The sequence below is a fragment of the Gymnoscopelus microlampas genome (genome assembly GCF_963454915.1).
Source record: "Gymnoscopelus microlampas genome assembly, chromosome: 3".
In the NCBI taxonomy this organism is placed as follows: Eukaryota; Metazoa; Chordata; class Actinopteri; order Myctophiformes; family Myctophidae; genus Gymnoscopelus; species Gymnoscopelus microlampas.
This window is the reverse complement of record NC_139940.1, coordinates 48,110,342-48,132,004: the sequence shown is the minus strand read 5'-3', so window position 1 is coordinate 48,132,004 and position 21,663 is coordinate 48,110,342. Positions and strand designations below refer to the sequence as shown.

Sequence of the window (21,663 nt, the reverse complement as noted above, 5' to 3'; positions counted from 1 at the left end):
ATAAATGATGGGTCTGAAAACGATCATCAATTAAATATCACGCCCTTAAATATTCTTGTTTCAGAGGCCTCGCCCCCTCAAGTCTATGACATGAAGAAGCGGAATACGGCCCAGAAGAAAAACTATAAAATATATATATATTGTTTTTAATTGCAACATTTTTATTGCTTGTAATTATGTCACCCGCTAACCTCGTAATTGCAAACAAGTTGAACATATCTATTTATGTAAGTTGGTGGCTGCCTCGTGACAAAATCATGTTGGGGCGAGCCCTCCCGGAGCACATTGAAAATGCACTGAAATTCGAGGGGTGGGAGAAATGCTCTTAACATGGAAGTCTGCAGTATGTGAGCGATCTCGACGCTGACTGGACATTCGGTGCCGTTATTGTCCTAAACAGACACAGATTTGTGTGTAACACTCTAGAATGGACAGTTGCAGCTTTTAGTGTAACACGTGTGGTAGAATCTTGTGAATGAAAATGTCTCTCTCTTTCCCCCGTAGGCGGGGCGTCACCCTATCGCCGTATTGACCAAACTGTCGCTGGATATGACAAATAGGGTAAGGTTAGATATTAGCCTTAGGTTTGATCAAACAGAGAGTGAACACTCAACCCTATAGGCTGTTATGGGAGCTGACCGATCAGTTCAAGCTAACGAGTCATCCAAAAATACCAATACAAAAGGGAAAATAGCGGATCAACAAGCTCACAATATCCTGGGCAAGAGGCCCACCTCACTGTCACAGGTCCCTGTATAGCATCTGCATGCTCACAAAATAAATTGTCAATAAATTGACAATGTAGGGGTAACACTTTGCTTAAAGGTCGGGTCTATAATGCATTTTTTTTCGCACTTACAGTATAAGGCATTATAACACTTGTTATAAATGCTTAGAATCATGTATGACAACTTATAACAACGTTTATAACGTATTATAAGTGCTGGTCATAAGGCATTATAAGTTCAGTGGTAAAGGACATTATAAAGTTATAAAGTGTCTTTATTATAAGTTGTTATGCATAATTATAAACATTTATAACGAGTGTTATGAAGCATTATAAGTGCATTATAATGCATTATTAACGGCTTGGTTGAATGCTCGATTCTGATTGGTCAATCGCTGAATTCAGTGGTGTATGAGCACCTGCTTATATCAACCTGCGCTGCTTGATTTTGTGCCGTATCCCACATGGCAGCCATGTAAACAAACACACAATGTAATTTTCAACTAAACATTGCTTTCAAAAATATTTTTAAGATTTTAAATTTCGGTAAAGCTTACATTGTACTTTACGTTGGTTCTGGGAGGATGATGGTGAAACCACTTCAACCACTTTAACCTCCTGTCTCCATTTTGGGCATCTCAACATAGATGAAAATGTTCCAAAACGTTATGAAATATCCAAAGATTTTCAAAAAATAGCTAAAGTATTAGATCTACAAGTGATCACTATTAGCTGTACGACTAAGTAGGACATAAGTGCTTAATAAGAGCAATGCATATCTTATATCATAATGTTCCCTATTAGGAATCGAATCAATACCTCTCAACTCATCTTCTCATTCATGTTTATCTCATCTCATCATCCCACTGCCTCCCATCTCATCTCATCTCATCCATTATGTTTATTAGTTCAATTAGTGTTGATTTCGTTGACTGAAACTATGACGAAAAATGTTCGTCGACTACCTTTTTTCACAAGTCATTTTATGCCTTGTTGCGCTCAGGTGTTGCGCTCTGAATAGCAGATCTACAAGCTCACAACGTATCGCAGCTATTTTCAGCATGCAACCAAGTGTAAAATCAGCCATTACGACGCCATCAAGGCCCGCCAAAATACATTTTAGTCGACTAAATCTACTGTTGATTTAGTGGACTATTAATGTATGTTTGTACTATAATCTTATATTTACTCAACTAAAACTAGACTAACAGTAAAACATTTCAGATGACTAAAACTAAATGGAATCTGTTTCAAAAGACTATGACTAAAACTGAATAACAATCGGCTGTCAAAATCAACACTAGAATCAATGATGTCCTATGTCATCCCTTCCCATCTCAGTTAGTCTCGTGAGCCAGACTGTTGCCTCCCACAATGTTCAAATGCTCCCGTCATACAGTCTGGAGCAACAGAAGCTCTGAAAATGAACAAAGGATGAAGCGGGTGTTGACGCCGCCTCCTCCCCGCTTCCGTTTTGTCTATAAAGTCACGCAAATGTGTCTAAATCTAAATCATCTGAGCATATATAGCTGGCTGCTTATCAGAAATGGAAATTCAAAAAGAAAGTGTGAAGACGTTTTAAAACATATTTTCATGTACGGAAATGTAAAACAGATGCCAGCATCCTGTTTCGGATTTTGGGAGGTGTAGTTCCAGACCTTAATCAGTGATTCTGATTGGTCAATCACTGAATTCAGTGGTGTGTTATTTCTTGATAATGACCGATAATTGACAGGTCGTCGGTCCTTATTGAGAAATAAATCCCTTTGGATTAGGCACTACTCCGCTACACGTCGGTGCCTAATCACACTGTCGGGTTTCATTTCTCAACTAGAAATATTGTTCCTGAAGAAACAATGTGGGCTCGCTTTAAAGCCAAAAAACTGTAGTTATAAAAAGTACAAATTCAGTTTGACTCGGTATCTCTGTCTTTGTGTCGTGTGTAGGTGCATACTTGCCTCCGGTTGATCAGATCGAAGCACCTGTTATCATTCTCCTAATTGTCATCAGTTAAACACCTGCTTGAATAGCTGATGGTAGTAAGGGGATGGAGGTGTATGGGGGAGGGGTGCTTCCCCCTGGCTCCAGTGAGCTTGTAGATTAGCTATTTACTATGGTGTGTGTGTGTGTGTGTGTGTGTGTGTGTGTGTGTGTGTGTGTGTGTGTGTGTGTGTGTGTGTGTGTGTGTGTGTGTGTGTGTGTGTGTGTGTGTGTGTGTGTGTGTGTGTGTGTGTGTGTGTGTGTGTGTGAGAGAGGGGGTGTGTGGGGGTGGAGGGAGTTGTGTGGGGTTATGTTGACCAATACACACCATTAGTGTTAAATTGGAGATTGAAATGTACAAAATTATTGGCATCAAAATTTCACCCATTTACACACCGAAGGCGGAGGAAACCATGCAAGGCACCTGCTCATCGGGAGCAATTAGGGGTTCAGCATCTTGCTCAAGGACACTTTGACACTAGTTCTGGGGGAGCCCGGGATCAAACTGTGAACCTCGCAGTTGCCATTCGGCCGCTCTACCGGCCACTCTACCCCTGAGCTACTGCCACCGCCTCTACTCACACTTTCCAAAGACTGTCAAGCTTTTTCCAAAATAGCAGATCTACAAGCTCATCACGCATCACATTGTAGATCGTCTTTTCTTTTGTATAGTTTGTATGACAGAGGGGGGTATGTCATGTGGTGTGGGAGGTGGGGAGGTGGGGTGGCGGTGGAGTATGCGGGTGTATGTGTATGTTTGTGTGTGTGGAGCTTGCAGTGTACAAACGTTTTAGCATCAAAATATACTTTGAGTACCAAAGTAAAAGTACTTACATTTTCAGAAAATAGCAGATCTACAAGCTCATAACGCGTCACATTGTAGATCGGCTGTATGTGGTTACTGTAGGTTTTGTATTATTAATCAAATCTGCAAAGTAACTAAAGCTATCATATGCTATAATTGTAGTGGAGTAGAAGTAACAAAAATGGAAAGGAAAGTAAAAGTACCCCAAAATTAAACTGTGCATCGTAAGCACTTGCATAGTACTTGAGTAAATATACTTAGTTACTTTGCAGCACCACTGAGCAGCCAATGACTGACAAGCTAGCTAACACCAGGTGTACTGATTGCTAGAGTGGAGAGTGACATGGGTTTATATTAATAGTCTTAACTTAAAATGTATACATCACACAGCTTACATCTTATTTGGATTATATTGGAGAGCAGACCCGTGCGATCTTGGTGATGTAAAAAACATGTCTGTAGTGTAAAAAATGCGGCCACAGTGACTTTACGAAAACACAGGGCATTTCTCCACTGTCCTTCTCTCTCTAGGGGTTGTCAGTTGAAATAACATTGACTTTCCCATTTACTGTGCGCTCGCTGCTGCTGCTGCACCTAGTTTTTTGTAGAATGCATCGACGTACTCATTACCATAGCACCCAGAGTGGGGTGGGGGTGGGGGTGGGGGGGGGGGGGGGGGGGCAATTTTTCAACCAGTCTTGTGGCTATGGTTGTAAAAAAGATGTTAAAGATTTTTATCAGTAACCTTGAGGTTAATGTTTGCGAACCTGGTTTTCATTTTTTTTTTTGCTGCAGCCTATTTGGTTGTTGAGTAGCTCTCGTGGTTTGTTTTGGTTTTCCTCAATTTTGTCATTGAGGTAGTTTTTTTCTGCTACCTCGAGCATGCCATTTACCTTATTCCTTAGCTTGTTTCTCTCTTTTTTTGAGTTTAGCTAAGTGGGATTCGAGACCTTTGTTAAAGCATTTGGCGAGTTTGATCCTACCTTTATGCTAGCTCAGAACACTTTTTGTGGCTTTCATGGCAGTAAGGATGTCCGAATTAATCCATGGTACAGAGCGGGTTTTGACCCTGATGGTTTTCATGGGAGCCACGCTGTCTAAAATTTGAATGAATTTGGTTTTGAAAGCAAGCCAAGATTTGTTTACCTGTGTGCTGTTTAGTATGTCGGACCAGTCCTGTTCCTCTAGCCTGTGATCTAAGTCCTCACTCTTGTCGTTTTTGAAGTCTCTGAGCTGGTGGAATGAGTGCAGATCACAAAACCCCTTGAATGACTTAAACATTGACGCTTCCTTCCGGAGCATGTCCGTGTTAAAGTCACCAATAAAAAAGTATTGTCTCTGCATGGTCCACCCTAGCTACATACTCCTCAAGTCTATCATAGAAATCACTCTGGTTAGGAGGTCTGTATATGGTACCGACTAGCACAGGTTTAGCATGTTTAAATCACACACCAGAGACACTTGCTTATACACTGATCCTCGTCTCTATTGGCTGATACATTGGTTTCGATCTATTAGTTGAGTTTATTCCTCAATAAATATATTGTTTGTTATTCTTTCTATCGTTCCCTGGTCTCCCCTTTGGTTGCAAATCTAAGCCAGTTTGTAACAATCTTAGTAACAACTTGATGAAGGAAGAGAAAAACACTGCAACCTACTGGTGACACTAATAATAGCAACAGAACAGTTCTTCATGCTGCATTACCACATGACATTAATTGACGTTAAAATTAACATTTTGACCTCTAATTAGGGATTATCACTTTTTTGACTCATATGTACATATATTTATATACATATACAGTATATATATACATCAACTGTCATAATTATTCATACTACTAACAATAGACTATTATACTATGCCCTTGGACCTTAATGCCTGTAACTGGCTTACTTGAAAACGTCTTTGCAACTTTATCAGCAATTTGTTATCTCAACAACTTTAATTTGTATCAGACCACTTACAACAATATGATCAGCAGTCTTCACCCTGTAAGCACAATTGAGCAGTAACATTTCCTTGGGGATTCTCCTTGAGCATCTATAATAGCTACTCACAGTTTTATTACAGAATGTGTTCATTCTTTTTTTTCCCTCATATTCTTTACTTACTCGTTCGTATGTCATCTCCATTTGAGGATGTTACGGCTTCCAAAAAGATGAACCAAAGATAACCAGAATCACTCAAAAGGCACAAAAGTGGAGGACCTCAACATAAAGGAAGGATGCCAGAGGGGGAACAAAGTTTAAGGGTTTTTATTGTCTTACTCACACCAAAAAAAACATGTCAATCCCAACAAGAGAGTAATTGAACTCAAACATCTATGTCTATGTAAGGAAATTAATCAAAGAACAGAAAAGGCCTGAAGACGCCGGCCAAACTGAAAATAAAGGAGGGGGAGCTAGGCCAACCCCTATAGGGCCGTTGGAGCTAGCCCCCCTCCCTAACTAGAAAACATAAATCTCTAAACTAAAATCTAACGAGTTTAACAGAACTACCGGTCATCCCCAGGCCAAACTAAAATAAAACAAGCCAAAAAAAAAGGCTGTCTAAGCCTGACCAAACAAACTGAGTGCTGTAGGCCAGTGGTTCCCAAACTGGGGGTTGGAACCCCGCAGGGGCGTCCCCAAATTATTTTGGGGGGTCCCCAGATGATTAGCTTAATGCGCAACATAATTTTTCTCGCCCAACAGTAAACAAACAAACATACAGTATAAGTGTATACAGGCTATTTTCACAATATATCTGCGGGATAGTCAAACTAAATGTAAATGCCAACAATTCCAAGTGCTTGTCAGGGGGGGGGTTTGGGAACCCTTGCTGTAGGACACTGGCTGTGTCTGTGTATCCCTGCCTACAGCAGCAGGCCAGCTTTTAAAGATGTGTTTGGTGTTTGCAATCAGGAATGAGCTGCAGGTGTGCCATTCTGATGAGAGAGGAGATAAAGTTAAAGACACAGTCACATAATACAGATGATGTCATGGACTCACGCAATCGAGCTAATCGTCTGTTAAAGAAATTGACCCCATGGTAGATGGTTACAGTAGATACCTTTATTGATCCCGCGGGGGGAATTCAGGTACCAGAGACAGCACAGGATTTTAGCTGAGTTTCAATGAGTTGAGAGAGCACATCAAAGGTGCACAATCATGAATTACTTCTTCATGGAGGTGAAAACATGCAGTAAAATGGGTGAATGGGGTCGTTCCGTGGGGGTCATCCCTATGTTTCCCGGGTTCTATGTTCCCCCACTAAGGTTAGGGTTAGGGTTAGGTTAGGTCTATCCCTGTAACTATCTACCATATCCCTATCGAATGGCCCCCATGCCCATGCCCCCTCTGTGGTACCTCTATCCCATGTGGTCCCGGCGTAGGACCTATCGGGGGGGGGCTGTCCCGTTCCGTGGCCGGTAAAGTTTTAATGTCCATGATTTCACTGGCTGGCCCTTTGCCAACTGGATACACTGCTCTGTATTTGAACGTGTACTCTGTGCTAATAGTCAAATTGGACACTGTGACTTCATCAGCTTTGGGTGCTGTATGTTGTTGCCACTTTGGCACTTTTCGTCCAGCGACACTGAAAGGTCCGATTCTCAGTTTTATATAATGTGTTCATATAATTAATGCATAAATGTTCATTTCTACTGTGCTTGGTACTGAGAGGAGGACAGAACTAAGGGCCAATACTGAATGGTCTATTATTGTAAGTTACAGATGTTGACATTCCACGGCTATCTTATAGTGTCTCCAGCCCTTGGAGGCACAGCTCTCTGCTCCCACTGAAGTCTCAAATACGCTCTAATCTATTACATTTAGTACCTATTACTCGTATCCTAATACTTTTGAGTACTTCCTAAGCCCTGCCTCCTGCTTAACTGTTTCTCCTTCTCATGTTGCTGTATATATATCAATGTAAAGTATTTGTACTTCAGAAAATGATTCAGGTAAAGCTGGACGTTGGCTCCTTGGTACCAAGTAAAATATGACGGAGATCTCCGACTGTGTCTGTGTCTATCTTATTCCAATGTGTGATCTGAGCCTAAGGTGTTTGTAAAATGATAAAGCAATCTATCATTACAATGGTCCCTCGAGCCTGGATGTCAGAGCTGTTCCAAGAAGAGTAAGAAGGAAGACGACGCTGGAAAAGTCTGCAAGCAGCCAGGACCCGGATCCTGCAAAAATCCTGGAGCGTGAATTCGATCCAGGTCGGCGGTCAAATCAGTCTAACATCTGCTCTTCAAGGAACGGCCGACGGCATTTGAACGCTGATCACACAACTATAAGATAGCACGTAAGTGAGACACAAAAGTTGTCTATCTATGTGTATATAGACATTGTTTATCTGCGTGCATATAAACATGAACCTAAGCACTGTAGGCAGTGAAAGCTTAGGGTATGTTGCTATGTTTTAGAAGCAACAAGAGTGATTTATTTCCTGCAAATTGTATACTGTGGAGTGAGTGAAATCACAGAGGTTGGGTACTCACTAGAATCCGCGGGATCTTTTATGTGATCCGTGAATTTCTAAGTGTGATCCGTTTGTGAAACTGAATGTGTTTATATTGTTTTGTGCTTAATATTACTAAAAGTTAAATCACAGAAATTGTCAGAAACCGCGTCATCATTATGTGTGACACATTTAAGTTGTCTCTATAAGTGTGCCGAAGCACTAAGTGAGTTAACCGGTCTAACAATTCTCTCTCCGATCCTCAATACCGTGAGCACCTTTCTGGATCTATCAGCTAGAGATAACCCACATCTAAACTTGGGTGTCTCGGTGAGAAAGCCGTTGGGAAAGTGGTGATAGTGTATATTAAGATGTGTTATTAAGGAATGTGTGAAGTGCGATTCAACCAGTATACAGCAGTGTAAATAACGCTCGAAATAAGTATGAATGATAATCACGGTGGTTGAGAGACGAGGTCTGTTTGGGACAGTCGCGTGGACTGGTGATTTCTGTATGAATCTATGAATGAGAGTACAGTGAATGTGTGTGGGGATCCCCAGGGAATATGTGTATGTTCCTGTAGAAGCCTATGAGAGATTGTGAGGAATGTTCAGTGGAATATATGTGAATGAGAGAGAGAGAGAGAGACTAAGTGCGTGATTTAGAAAGTTATACAGACTGTTTAAAGACTAATGAGTGGATCTGCCTCTCTTTGTGTGACTGTGAATGAATAAGATTTTCAGTGTCTGTGTATGTCCTCACGAGTATAGGAATACAAGTGAATGTGTGTGTGTGTGAGGGCTGCATGTGTGTGCCGAGCAGAGAGAGATAGCGACTGCTTGAGAGTGTGGAAAAGTAACTGAGTACATTTACTCAGATACTGTGCTCAAGCGTGCGTGTATGCAAGATGGGAGAGAAAGCCCCTTACCTGTTTACAGTAGCCAGTCTAAAGCAAAGTTTTATGCATGAATAAAAGCCCCAAATCGTATTACATTCATAATTAGACTTCCCAGGGAGCAGTGTTGTTGGAAAATAGATATAAATATACAAGCCACACATATATCTATTTCCTTTTTAATCGTTGCAAATGGCATACTGGTCTCCTCGCAGTACCCCTAATCGTAGGCAAATATTAGCGCGCTCTCAGGCGTGGACAATGCCCAGCACCGGGATGCGATATGCAGGTCCTCCTGTGCGTGATTATTCGGTCCCGTTCAAGCATGCAGGATATGACAAGAGATCATGGGCATTTAATCGACATCTACCCATCCTATTAATGGGAGACAGCAATTTGGCTAGAATACCGAGTATTCCTTATTTTAACATGCAAGTCGAAAGTTTCGCGGGAGGGAATTTTCATAATGTATGTGAAATGATCAAGAGGTCCCATAGAGATGTACATGCAGAGATACTGGTCTTATCTTTAGGCATTAATAGTAAAGACCAACCAGATCTGCTACGTAATAATGCACTGTTGGACGCTTTACATCTCAGTGCCAGGGAAACGTTTCCAAATGCAATCATCTATATGCCCTTGCTAAATTATTCCACATCACTGAGTTGGCTACAGCAAGAAAGTCTCTTATCCCTTAATTTGTTCATCGAAACAAACTATCGGCACCTGACACCAATCCCAGCGCGTGATTTTCAGACAGTGGGAGATCATGTACATTGGACTCCAAATACCGCTATGAGTATACTTAATCACTGGGCGTTACAGCTTCAGATGTAGTTTACTGTATAAACCATTCTCAAGAGTGTGAGTGTGAAAGTGACTGAGTACATTTACTCAAGTACTGTACTTAAGTATCACATACGTGTGTGGGGAAGAAGTGACAGAATGGTGACTGAGCAAATGAGTAACTCCCAGAGAGTAAAAGTATTTTTGTGGTTGGTATGAATGAGTTACAGCGAACAGTTGAAATGAGTGTATGTTGGAAAGTAATTGAGTACATTTACTCAAGTACTGTACTTAAATGCCAACCAATAGGGTTGCTGTGTGGTACTGTGTGTGTGGGTGTTTAGAGGAGTCTGTGTGCACGTGTGTATGTGCACGTGTGTGTGCGGGCTATGTGCTAACAGAGCGAGACAGAAAGACAGTGATGAAGTAAAAAAAAAAAAAACATCACAAAAGGCCATAAGTTCTAGTGATATTTAGGAGCCCTTATCAGTGAAGTTTGTGCAGTTAAAGCTATTAACCAGCTCCCATATAAGGCCCACTTTTCTGTTGAAGCCCTTTGTCTAAACTCAAATGTTAAAGATGTGTTATGACTTCTGTTCTGTTGCGGTGACATTACATTGAATTAAGGCCTGTGGGTGGTTTACTCTGGAAGAGTGATCAAAGTAACATGGGCCTTTGCTTAATGATATTGAGCTCATTGCGGTAGAATATGAAGTTTTTAGTAAATTAGCGAAAAGAAGTGAACCTTAAGTATTAAGAGGGATTAGTTCCAAGTACCCCAAGCTAGGAATGTGCACTGCAGGGTCAAGGGGCATTACTGTCCAGAGAAGAAGCGTAGAGGTTTGTGTGTCGTGTCCTGGAGTGGGGGTTGAGGTTGCAAGCTACTGCAGGGCTGCAAGTCTGAATCCGCTGTGCCATGGAGTGGCTCACAAACTTTAAGTTTATTAAAACTGTATTCAATCAATATTTTTGTTTTGATTAAAATTGAGTCAAATGGCAGGCAGTTCTATTTTTGAAAGTGACATTTGTGTCGTAACTAGCAATGGAAATCTTTTTCCAAAAGATGACAGATCTACAAGCTGTAGAGCAGTTGTTGATTTTAAGAAATACTCAATAATGAAAAGTACCTTAAGTATTAGTTGAAGACTTATTTGAAGTCAAGGCTGTGTCCAAGCCCTTTAGTTACAGAACACTTAAAGGGCAAAGGTTGTTTTCTTCATGTAGATAGGGACTAAACCCTGGTTCTTTTCTGTTTTTGTTGTTGATTCCACAAAGTCATGATTAAGAAAAAGGTGTCTCTGTATTCATTCACTACTATGAAATCCCCCGTTGTTGTTATTTTTGTTAAAAGATTAGTGACACTTCGTCCAAGTTTGAGAATTAGTAATATTCATAGGTTTGGCCCTTTCCCTCTTCACAAGTAAGAAGCTGCCATGTTTCTAAAAGCATTTAGTCACTTTGACTGAAAAGTATTTCTACTCAAGTGAGGAGTATATCATGTGAAGGCGAGGTTAGGGGGTTAGGCTCCCCAATCCTTGCCTTCAACAGGCGGCAGCGGGGTCGCAAGGCTCCCAGAGCACGTTAAAGACGATATATAGTGCTGGGGAGAGGACTGAAAGGCCCCCGTGTTCTGTCAAGGATGAATCAACATCCTGTCTGTGTAAACAACCGTCTAGTCTGCGTGGGTGTCGCACATGGCAACATTTTGAAAGTCACAGCGTTGCTTGGTGTCACCTGTGGGTTTTTGTAAATGTTGTGATGTGTCAGGCACTGCGTGGTAGGTGGACGACAGTCCACACCTAGCAGAGGGTGCAGTCTTGCGGGACAACCTCTGTGAAAAGGCAAGGCTGGTGAAAACGGTTAATATTCTGGTTCCCGTAGCCAAGCGGGGCCAGGACAAGACCGTCGGTTTCCTGCCTGAGGCGCCAACCACGCCGACAGGTAAGGGGTCGCTATCGACTGGGTCACCGGCCGGTCGGGTCACAGGTGACATTAAGACCATGCGATGCCTTTGAAAGGTATGCTTGGCCGTCGTGCTCGGCTCAATGTACAGTCAGGCCACCATAAGCCCAAAGCGAATGCGTTATTAGGCGAGTGGTGCTCCTGTGATCGGTGGGCTTTGAAAAGAAGACGCCGGGAAGCAGGAGACTTGAATTCTCTATCCAGGGTGACCTGGGTGTAGACCTCAAGTGGAAAGGGGTCTAGCCTAGGACTGCGTCCCGGTGCAGGAGGCACAGGAGTGGGGAGGTCCGAAAGACTTAAGCGATTCTAATCTCAGCCTGCAAGCTGTTATGACGAGAGCAGTGACTCCCACGTTCCAAGCCCATGGGAATGCTTATAAAAAAAAATAGTAAAGGAAGCGAGTTCAGTTCTCATGGAACTTATCTTTCATTTGTTGTGTCTTGATACTAGTGTGCGGTTTTTAAGTAATTAATTGTATATTGAATCATGACCATAAGTTATGGCCATGGTTCAAACAGGAGGGAGTGACACTGAGTTAAGAAGTATTAATAGTAGTATTAATAGTAATTAAAGACACATTCACAACATATTCAAACTTATATTTTAAAAATTCTGGTAAAAGCCATACACTGTAAAAATGAATTTGAAGACGTTACAAAGGTCAAAAGGACTAGTAAGCTGCCGAGATTTCTTTTCTCCCCACAGGGCCACGGACTGAAGCCTGGTGATCTGGTGCTGATAAGATAGCTGATAAGGTCGCCAAGCCAAACGGGAGCCCTCCATGACTGCTGAGAAGCCGTTTCTGAGTCCTGGTCTGAGTCAACTGCCATAAAGATCAAGGAGTGAGATAAAACAGCGTGTACGTGGACTCACAAAAGTCACACAACCTGGTGCGGACACTGTCGAACATTAAGCGATGAGGTAGCACCCAACGGAAAGATGGGGCCTAGCTTTTAAAGCTGGGTCAGATCTAAGGTTGGAAGAAGATTCTTACCCCCACTCACAAATCCTTGTTGCACTTAGAAAGAACAATGAAACACCAGTGGACTACGGTTGTGGTTTTTAATTTTATAGTTTCCATGTTTCTTATAGTTTCTATGTTATTGTATATTTTTCTATGTATCTTTTATTAAAGTTAAGCAGGGGAAGGCTAAAGCTAAGATAATTATGATTGTTATGTTTCAGCGATATATGTCTACATCATACATTTCCTGTTCCAGTTAACTGATAGTAAGTAAGCGCGAATCCAAACAGTGAGTGAGCCTTGGGTCAAGCTATTTGCCGTGCAAAACGTATGATCAGTTTTAAGCACATAAATAAGAGCTTTTATGTCACTCTGAAGCGGACTAAGTATGAAGTGTGATAAATGTAATATCATGGAGCGAGATGGAAAATGCCAACTGGTGTGAATGTGTTAGTGTGGAATGAGGGCGCATTTAAGACAACCTCCGAAGGGAGGGGCGGGATAACCGACCAAACGGTCATCATCTCGGCTAAGCCACACCCTAACATGCCATCAAACCCTCTCCGAAGCCACATACTAATGATGCCATCAAAACACCGTGACCCCACTGGGGATCCAGTGGTCCTGGTGAGAAGTACTTTTCGAACAAGTACCTGTTGTGTTTACATTTCAGATGACATTAATGCGATGTCCAATCTACGTGCCCTTCAGAAAGCTATGAATGGTAACATCACCATAAGGGGTGTTTTTTCTTGGTTAATGGGAGGGGGTTGGATTCAAGCTCTGTGCAAATTTGAAACAATGGTACTCTGTGCTTTGGTGCTGTTTCGCGTGTTATCGGTCTGTGTGATCCTGAAACGCATGGTTGCGGACGTTCGCCTTTATGATGAGAATGACACAGACATCTAAGTGCTCTGTTAATATTTGAAAATGAATTGTCAGTTCATAATGGTCAAATTAATGATACAAACGGTTGAAGGTTATTAAGTGTTACAACCACTGCTCACAAGAAAGCCACACATTTTGAGAGTGATAATGTCCTTTTTCCTATCCGTGGGTTTTTTCAGCATTATCTACAATCGTTTATATCATTATTGATCAGGATCAATTGACATTCTAATAGTCTCATCATGTGCCCTGATAACAGCTTTGTGCTATGCTCTGTATGACAAAGTGCGACAAGCGGATAGCTTAAGTACCAAGGCCACTGAAAGCGAAAGAGGCAAGTGATTAATGAAATCCTGATATGATGTCCATTTTGAAAATGTGAAAACAAGAAGAATATGTATATTAATTATTGATCAAAAGGAGGGAAATGAAAGGTCCGATTCTCAGTTTTATATAATGTGTTCATATAATTAATGCATAAATGTTCATTTCTACTGTGCTTGGTACTGAGAGGAGGACAGAACTAAGGGCCAATACTGAATGGTCTATTATTGTAAGTTACAGATGTTGACATTCCACGGCTATCTTATAGTGTCTCCAGCCCTTGGAGGCACAGCTCTCTGCTCCCACTGAAGTCTCAAATACGCTCTAATCTATTACATTTAGTACCTATTACTCGTATCCTAATACTTTTGAGTACTTCCTAAGCCCTGCCTCCTGCTTAACTGTTTCTCCTTCTCATGTTGCTGTATATATATCAATGTAAAGTATTTGTACTTCAGAAAATGATTCAGGTAAAGCTGGACGTTGGCTCCTTGGTACCAAGTAAAATATGACGGAGATCTCCGACTGTGTCTGTGTCTATCTTATTCCAATGTGTGATCTGAGCCTAAGGTGTTTGTAAAATGATAAAGCAATCTATCAGACACAGTACTCAATAGAGTAGTGGCTGATGTCTGCTGCTCCAAATGTCGGTGGGACCATCTTGAGCGTCACACTGTTTTGGGTTATGTCACTCGTTTCTGGTGTTTCAGGCTTTGAAGGTGGCTCAAAATGGTCATCGTCCACCATCCCATCCTTATAAATGTATATACTTGCACCCTTTTGATTCTCGTTGGCTGTAGCTGTTGTGAGGAACTGCATATTCGTGTTGTCCTTATTGGCCTCTGAAAAATCTATGAAAAGCGTTGCTTTCTGTCTCATTGATTTAAATACCGTTGGTGAATAGTACCATGGTACCTCTGAATAGTGCCATTCTTCCATTCCAGCCTCCACTTGTGTGTGTGTTTGCAAGTAGCTTGATAAAGCTAACAGGTATGGTTCTGCATTTTCCAGTGAGGTGAATGCAAAGCATACAGCTTGCTGAGTTGTTGGACTGAGGATTATTTTGTCAAATTCGTTCTGAATTGAAACAACCTTTGTGCTTTTCAACATGTCAGTGAGGGAGTTTATGATGTTTATTTCTCTCTCTTTGTTGTCCATCCACACTTGCAGGTCTTTTTTGTTGAAAGGAGATGTGGCTCTTCTTTTCAGGATCTCTGCAAGCACATTCTCCCCTTCCCCACCTCCTCTGATTGAAGGAAGTTTCTCTGCCAAGGTATTCACAAACTCCAGCTTGTACTCATTACACAGATCGCTAAAATCTCCCAGCTTCTTGCTAATCTGTGGGAACTGTTGTGCGACAGTGCTCTTCTGTGCATCATTGTACCTCAGTTCCAGTTCACTGAAGTCCTCCAGGACACTTTGAGCCTCATTCACTAATCCAAGGCTAATCTGACGGACAAGCTGAGCAGCTTTAGAATCTAAAACTTTCAAAGGCATCAGCCAGACCTTCACTGGTACAGCATATACTCTCCGTTTGGTCCCAGTAACTGTGGCAGGGTTTGGTAGGTGTCTATTGCTTCCTTAAAAGACGCTGGATTTTTCTTCAGTCGAAAGTCCCCAATGAATTTGCAGGAGAACTGATCAACTTCTTTTTTGTCTTCATCACTCAGGTTTACAGAACCACTACCATCTATTTGAATGGACGGTAAGACTTTGATTACTACCTTCATGTGTCCTTCAATTGTTTGATGATTCTCTTCATCAGACACACTACGGTCAAATACAAAGAAGGCATTTGCTCCATAAAGGATACCAGTTACAACATGTGTTGCTATGCCTGAATCAAAGACATTTGAATTGTTCACATTTTCTCGTCCAAGTGCACTCAATGACAGTTGTCTGAACTCTGTAGTAGCTTTGTATTGCAGTGTTACTCTGGCGTGATTTTGTGCAGTCTTACTATCTTTGAGATAGCTGGCAGAGCCCTCAAGCTCTATCAATCCACCCATGAAACTTGCTTTCAAGGACGCGTCAACATTCAGTGATGAAGTTTTGTGCTCAATCGATTCAGATGTAACTATGTCAAATGCAGTGTTGTACTGATTAGATGTTCTTGTATCCTTTTCCATCTTTTCATAATCCCACAACGTTAACCCTGTAATAGATAAAAAATACAGCTAATTATTAGTATTATTATTATTAGGGCCCGAGCACTGCACAGTAGTGCGAAGCCCTATTAAAACTGCAATGATTATTATTCCCCCAAATGAATCGGGAAAATGAGGGCCTAAACGTACACAAAAAGTTGCGCAACTTTGCACACACATCACAAGTGGCGAAAAATTACGTATTTTAATCGTCTCAAAAAGGGGCGTGGCCTAATGGCTCAATAGCGCCCCCTACAAAAGTTTGTGCTTCAAGCCTGACAATATGGCTTCACCTACATGCATGCAAATTGGTACACACTTGTATCATGTCCCGACTTACGAAAAAGACTCTTGGAGCCATGACCGAAACCAAACAGGAAGTCGGAAATTTGTAATTGATAGTGGCGTTTTTGTGCATTTCACGCCATTTTCACAGGTACTTTAACAAACTCCTCCTAATTCGCTCAGAGTACACAAAAGACCTTAACGATGTTATCAAAAGCTTGAGTTTTCGTAAAACGGCGTGACCGTGGCAACGTGCTCCGACTCCTAACTTGCAGGCAGTGGTGTAAAGTAACTAAGTACATTTACTTAAAGGGATATTTCAAATTCAAATAAAATAAACATAAAAAAAATATATAAAAAATAAATGAAAAATGTTATGGGAAAATCACAGCCCCCTCACCCATGAGAATGTCCTTCTACTGTGTGAGGGGGCCGTGATTTTTCCACTACTTTTTTCATTTATTTCTTATATATCTTTTTAATGTTTATTTTATTTGAGAGTGAAATATCCCTTTAAGTACTTCACTTAACACTTTTGAGGAATTTTTACTTTACTGGCGTATTTCCCATTTTCATTACTTTTACTTCTACTCCACTACCTCTCAGAGGCAAATATTGTACTTTTACTCCACTACAGTTATCTGACAGCTTTAGTTACTAGTTACTTTGAAGATTTAGATTAGTATCACAAAACATACATTAACCACTTTAGCCCTATATATATTTCGACCATTTGAAAATATCCGAACTACAAGTGTCAAAATGCGTCGCGATGCGACACATTGTGAGCTTGTAGATCGGATATTTTCAAAGGATCTGTATACATTTTGAACTTGTGAAATGTGACATTCTGCACAATGAGTACTTTTTACTTTTGGTACTTTTAAGTACATTTTGATACCAATACTTTTGGACTTTTACTTTACTTTTATACATTTTGAATAGCTTACTTTTCCTTGTAACAGAGTATTTCTACATTGTAGTATTGATACTTTTACTTAAGTAAAACATTTGAGTACTGTACTTGTTCCACCACTGCTCGGAGGGCTCCGCAAATAACGTAAATACCCCACCTCCCCCTCATGTCAACGCAGTTGTCAATGTTTACAACTTGAGAGGATTAAATCAATTAAATGTATTTTATGACAAAATAGGCTAAATATATAAAATAAGAAACTAATCATTTACAAATGAAGCACTGTGAATAGGCTATTAATTTCAGTTATTATATGGTGACTGTCTGTCTTTACTACAGAATAGGTCTGTCTTACCTTCCTAGATTTAAAGGAATAGTTTAGTATTATTATTTGTATTTGTATTTCATGTTACAAGGACTGACAGATACAGAGATCTCCATATATGGGCATATCAGTCAAATCGATGGTGTGACGTAGGTGTGAAGTACACTAAAATTCTTTTGTTTGTTGACTACGATGGACAAAAACAAATATCAAAGGCTGAAGTAGAAATATTGTCATACCTTTTTTCTTTTTTTCAGTGTAAGGCAGGACGTTTTTGTAACAACTTGTGCGTTGCACCGTGACACATCAATTATGTGGTATTCAAAACAGAATAATGTTGTTTTACTGGCTTGTAATTTTTTTGTGATTGTGAAATTGTATTTATTTAATATTAAACACTTAAGTTACACTGAATGACATTGTATAGAGTACGTTCATAATATGAATTGCAAAAATACCGGGAAATCCTTATATGTGTAGGCCTACACTACATAACCGCATCACCAACACTACATATACAGACACACAATAGCCAATTGTTGTTGTTGTAGGTAACGTGAATCGTTTAACGAATAGTGCTAACAACGGCAGAAAATGAGAAAGATGAATCACAGTTGCAGCGGTGCTTATTGGGTTATACTGACACCCATTGGAAAGGACACAACCTTACCTACTAGAAAGCACATCTGTAGGCTAAGGCTAAGATGACAATAAACCCACTACTTCACCAAAATATTCATAAATATATCTCTGCCTCGTAAATGCATTGTTGGATCTTATCTCAAAATCAGACATGAAATCCACCACCACTGCAAAATAATGCAAATCAATGTGTTTATCTAGCAGTGGTGGACAATACAAGCACATTTACTTGAGTACTGTACTAATATAATAATAATTGTAATAATAATAATAATAATAATAATAATAATAATAATAATAATAATAATAATAGTAGTAGTAATACATTAAAATACAAAACAAAAATGTGTTGACTAAGCTGAACAAAAACAAATCTCAAAAGATGAAGTAAAACATCTTTTCACAGGTTTTAATTTTTTTCAGAGTATGATAGGAAGTTTTTGTAACAAACCTTCAACAACGACTACGTTATCTACATGACACATCAAATATGTGGGACTCAATTTTATTTTCTTTCTAGTAACGGGCTAGTAACATTTTTGATAGTATAAGCGTTGATAATATAACCTTGTTATTATGAAAAATGGGCATAATTTTAATTAATTTTATTTAAACACTGATTGCCATTTTATAGGGTACATATTGGTTGAATGCTTGATTCTGATTGGTCAATCACTGATATCAGTTGTGTGTTATTTCTGTATAATGACCGATGAGCTCTATAACAGACCGCTGTCTAATCAAAGGCTCAGAGTACCTGCTGCTGCTTGAATTGTATGCTGTATCCAACTTGACAGCCATGTAAACAAACATACAATGTCATTTATATGTAATTAATGTATTTATTAAGTAGCCGTGTAATAAGCAAGATAATTGACACCGTGCCAGTAGTTGTTGAGAAATAACCCCCTTCAGGATGATTAAAAACCTTGGCTTCGCCTCTGTGTTTAATCATCCTGTCGGGTGTTATTTCTTAACAACTACCGGCACAGTGTCAATTATCCCTTGCATAGTCATCTATGACTTGAATGAACAAAAAACACACCTGTGTGAAGGTAGCGGCGCCTTTGATACATTTTGTCATCAATAAGTGATTATAATGTGTTTATAGCCACGTGTCACGTGAAGCTTGACCAATCACTTTGTTGACGTGTCTGACCAATCAGAACGTTGACGCAAAAGCCAGGTATAGAGGGCTAATATCCGCTCGAGTGGCTAGCGCCGCTAAAAAACATTTTAGGGTATTTTAAATGCTGTTTAATTGTTTTTATATCTTGAAAACCCAATGTATATACGTATGTAAAAATGTGGCCTACATTACCTGGGACAAGTTTGTCTGAGCGACAGTCATACAGCATGCCAAGAGTGAAGGGTCGGCTAAGAGCTGCCCGCACCGTCATGTCATGGCTCTGTGAAATCGGGTCCATGGTTCAAACTGTACTGGAGAAAATACATTATGTTAATTCATTCTAATGGCTTTAATACTTTAATTGCGAACGCGGAAGGAGGCGCGGCAGTGTTGCTGCTTGGAGTACAAACTCAACAAAGTTGCAGAACCCATGTTCAGGTGCCAGTCACTCACCTGTGAGGCAGTCACACATCTGTGACTACTGGCACACACCTCTCAGCAGGTGTGTGCTGACAGGTTGCTCAAAACAAGAGTGATTACCAACAGAAGCATATTGGGTGATTTTGGCACATTTTTTGGAGGCGCTACCCACACGTTTAGCTGTGTTGCTCATTCCAAGAATGCACGATCCTTACAAGCTGTACCTCGTTGTAAAGGTGACTAATCAACGATAAAAATGATATAAAACACAATACCAATTGGTATTATTAAAGGGGAGATATAATTGACCGAAGTTAAGTTTCCGAACTTTTTTTGAGCAGTTTATGTAACTCGGCTCGGCTTGTGTCTCTGTCTGTGTGCAGTATGTGTGCAGCCGCGCCCCCATGTGACTCACGCTCTCATTGGCTCGCGCCCCCATGTGACTCAAAACTCCGTGACTGAAATATACCAGCTGCACTACCTGTGTGCAGCCGCCAGAGTGCGCCAGAGTTCACTACTACAGTGTGGCTAAAATATAGAACTGCGTTCGCTTCCAGCGTTCGCGCGTCTTACTTGTAGTAGTAGTAGTAGTAGTAGTAGTAGTAGTAGTAGTAGTAGTAGTAGTAGTAGTGGTGGTACTACTACTACTACTACTACTACTACTACTACTACTACTACTACTACTACTAATAATAATCAAAGTACAGAGTAGTTAGAAAAAGGCATCTTCACTCCTACAGATTGCTTATAAGAAGTCCTATTGTGACTCACCGTGTTCTGTTGGTTCTCTGGAACAAGAGGAGAGACGATCGGCTCCGTTGCATTGGTTCAACATATTGCTCTCTGCATCCTCTTTTTAAAGCCTGGACTTTCTGAATCAGAAAGGAAAACCACTCCCTTCTCTACTGATATCTGATGAAGTGGGTGGGGCAATGTGCTACATATTTTACAATTATAGCATTTCTGCATTAACCACTGAGCCACAAATAAATATATAGTTTTTTTTTAAATGGCAATCTACAAGCTCACAACACATTACACCATGACATGTTGAGAGCTTGTAGATCTGGTATTTTCAAAACCTTTAGAAACATGCCCAACATCGGGATGCCAGGTGTTAAAGAGGTTACCTATTCTGAAGAAAACCTCAAGACTACCAGGTGGCTAAGACAGGCATTAAATGTGGCATGGTGAAAGTCTATTCCATAGATTTCAATTATTTGGTCATATCAGTAGGCTACAGTTAATGCTTCCATCTCACTTTACATGAGCAAAGGGCCATTTGGTTCTGGTGACTCATCCTGCCCTCCTAGTACGTGAGGGGGCCGTGTTTTTTCGATAACTCTTTTCATTTATTTAATTAAGGGGCCATGGCCGTAGGGCCTTTGGACCCTTATTACGTCTCTACACTTTTTTCTTCCGCCACTTTTTCAGTTCTGGCCCAACCGTGCCGTCACTTTTTACGAAACTCGGCAGTATGGTAGAGGGATATGCTATTGGCCAAAGGGTGGCGCTATAGCAATCAATTGAAAAATGCCAACTTTGAACAGGTACAACTCATGCCCTGTTTTACCTACAGACATGAAACTTCGATACACACATGCGTCTCCTCATGCCGAACAACTTTCACAATCTGACTTTTGACCTTTGATCTCTGATCTCCCTACATTTTGAATTATATGAAAAACAGTACAAATCTATCTCCTCCTGGGATTACAGAGCAATCTGCACGAAACATTTTACACATGTACTTTGGACCTATGCTGACAGATTAACGAGGCTGGATTTTTCCTAAGTGAAAACATTAAGCTTTTATGGGCCAATGAATATTGCAGTTTTATGAAAATTATTCGTCTGAAACTTTGCAGTAATGTAGAGGGTCGTTCCAAATATCAAATATATATTATATATCTATACTCCCACATTTTTAGCTTGCTTTTAAACACGTTCACTGCGCTGATCATGTTTATTACGTGTTTATCCTTTCCCTGCAGCTCTAAATTCAGCTCATTCAGCAT

General features: G+C 40.5%; 1 protein-coding gene across 1 annotated transcript; it reads right to left on the bottom strand.

Moving 5' to 3' along the window:
• Positions 1 to 14,378: 14,378 nt before the first annotated feature.
• LOC311041881 (neoverrucotoxin subunit alpha-like) lies at positions 14,379 to 20,460 on the bottom strand (the record flags this gene model as incomplete). Its single annotated transcript, XM_084052366.1, is given in 4 exon segments — positions 14,379 to 15,305; positions 15,308 to 15,936; positions 19,418 to 19,531; positions 20,417 to 20,460. Coding segments are annotated over 3 exon segments (1,662 nt in total). The 5' UTR covers positions 19,524 to 19,531; positions 20,417 to 20,460.
• Between the last annotated feature and the right edge of the window lie 1,203 nt (positions 20,461 to 21,663).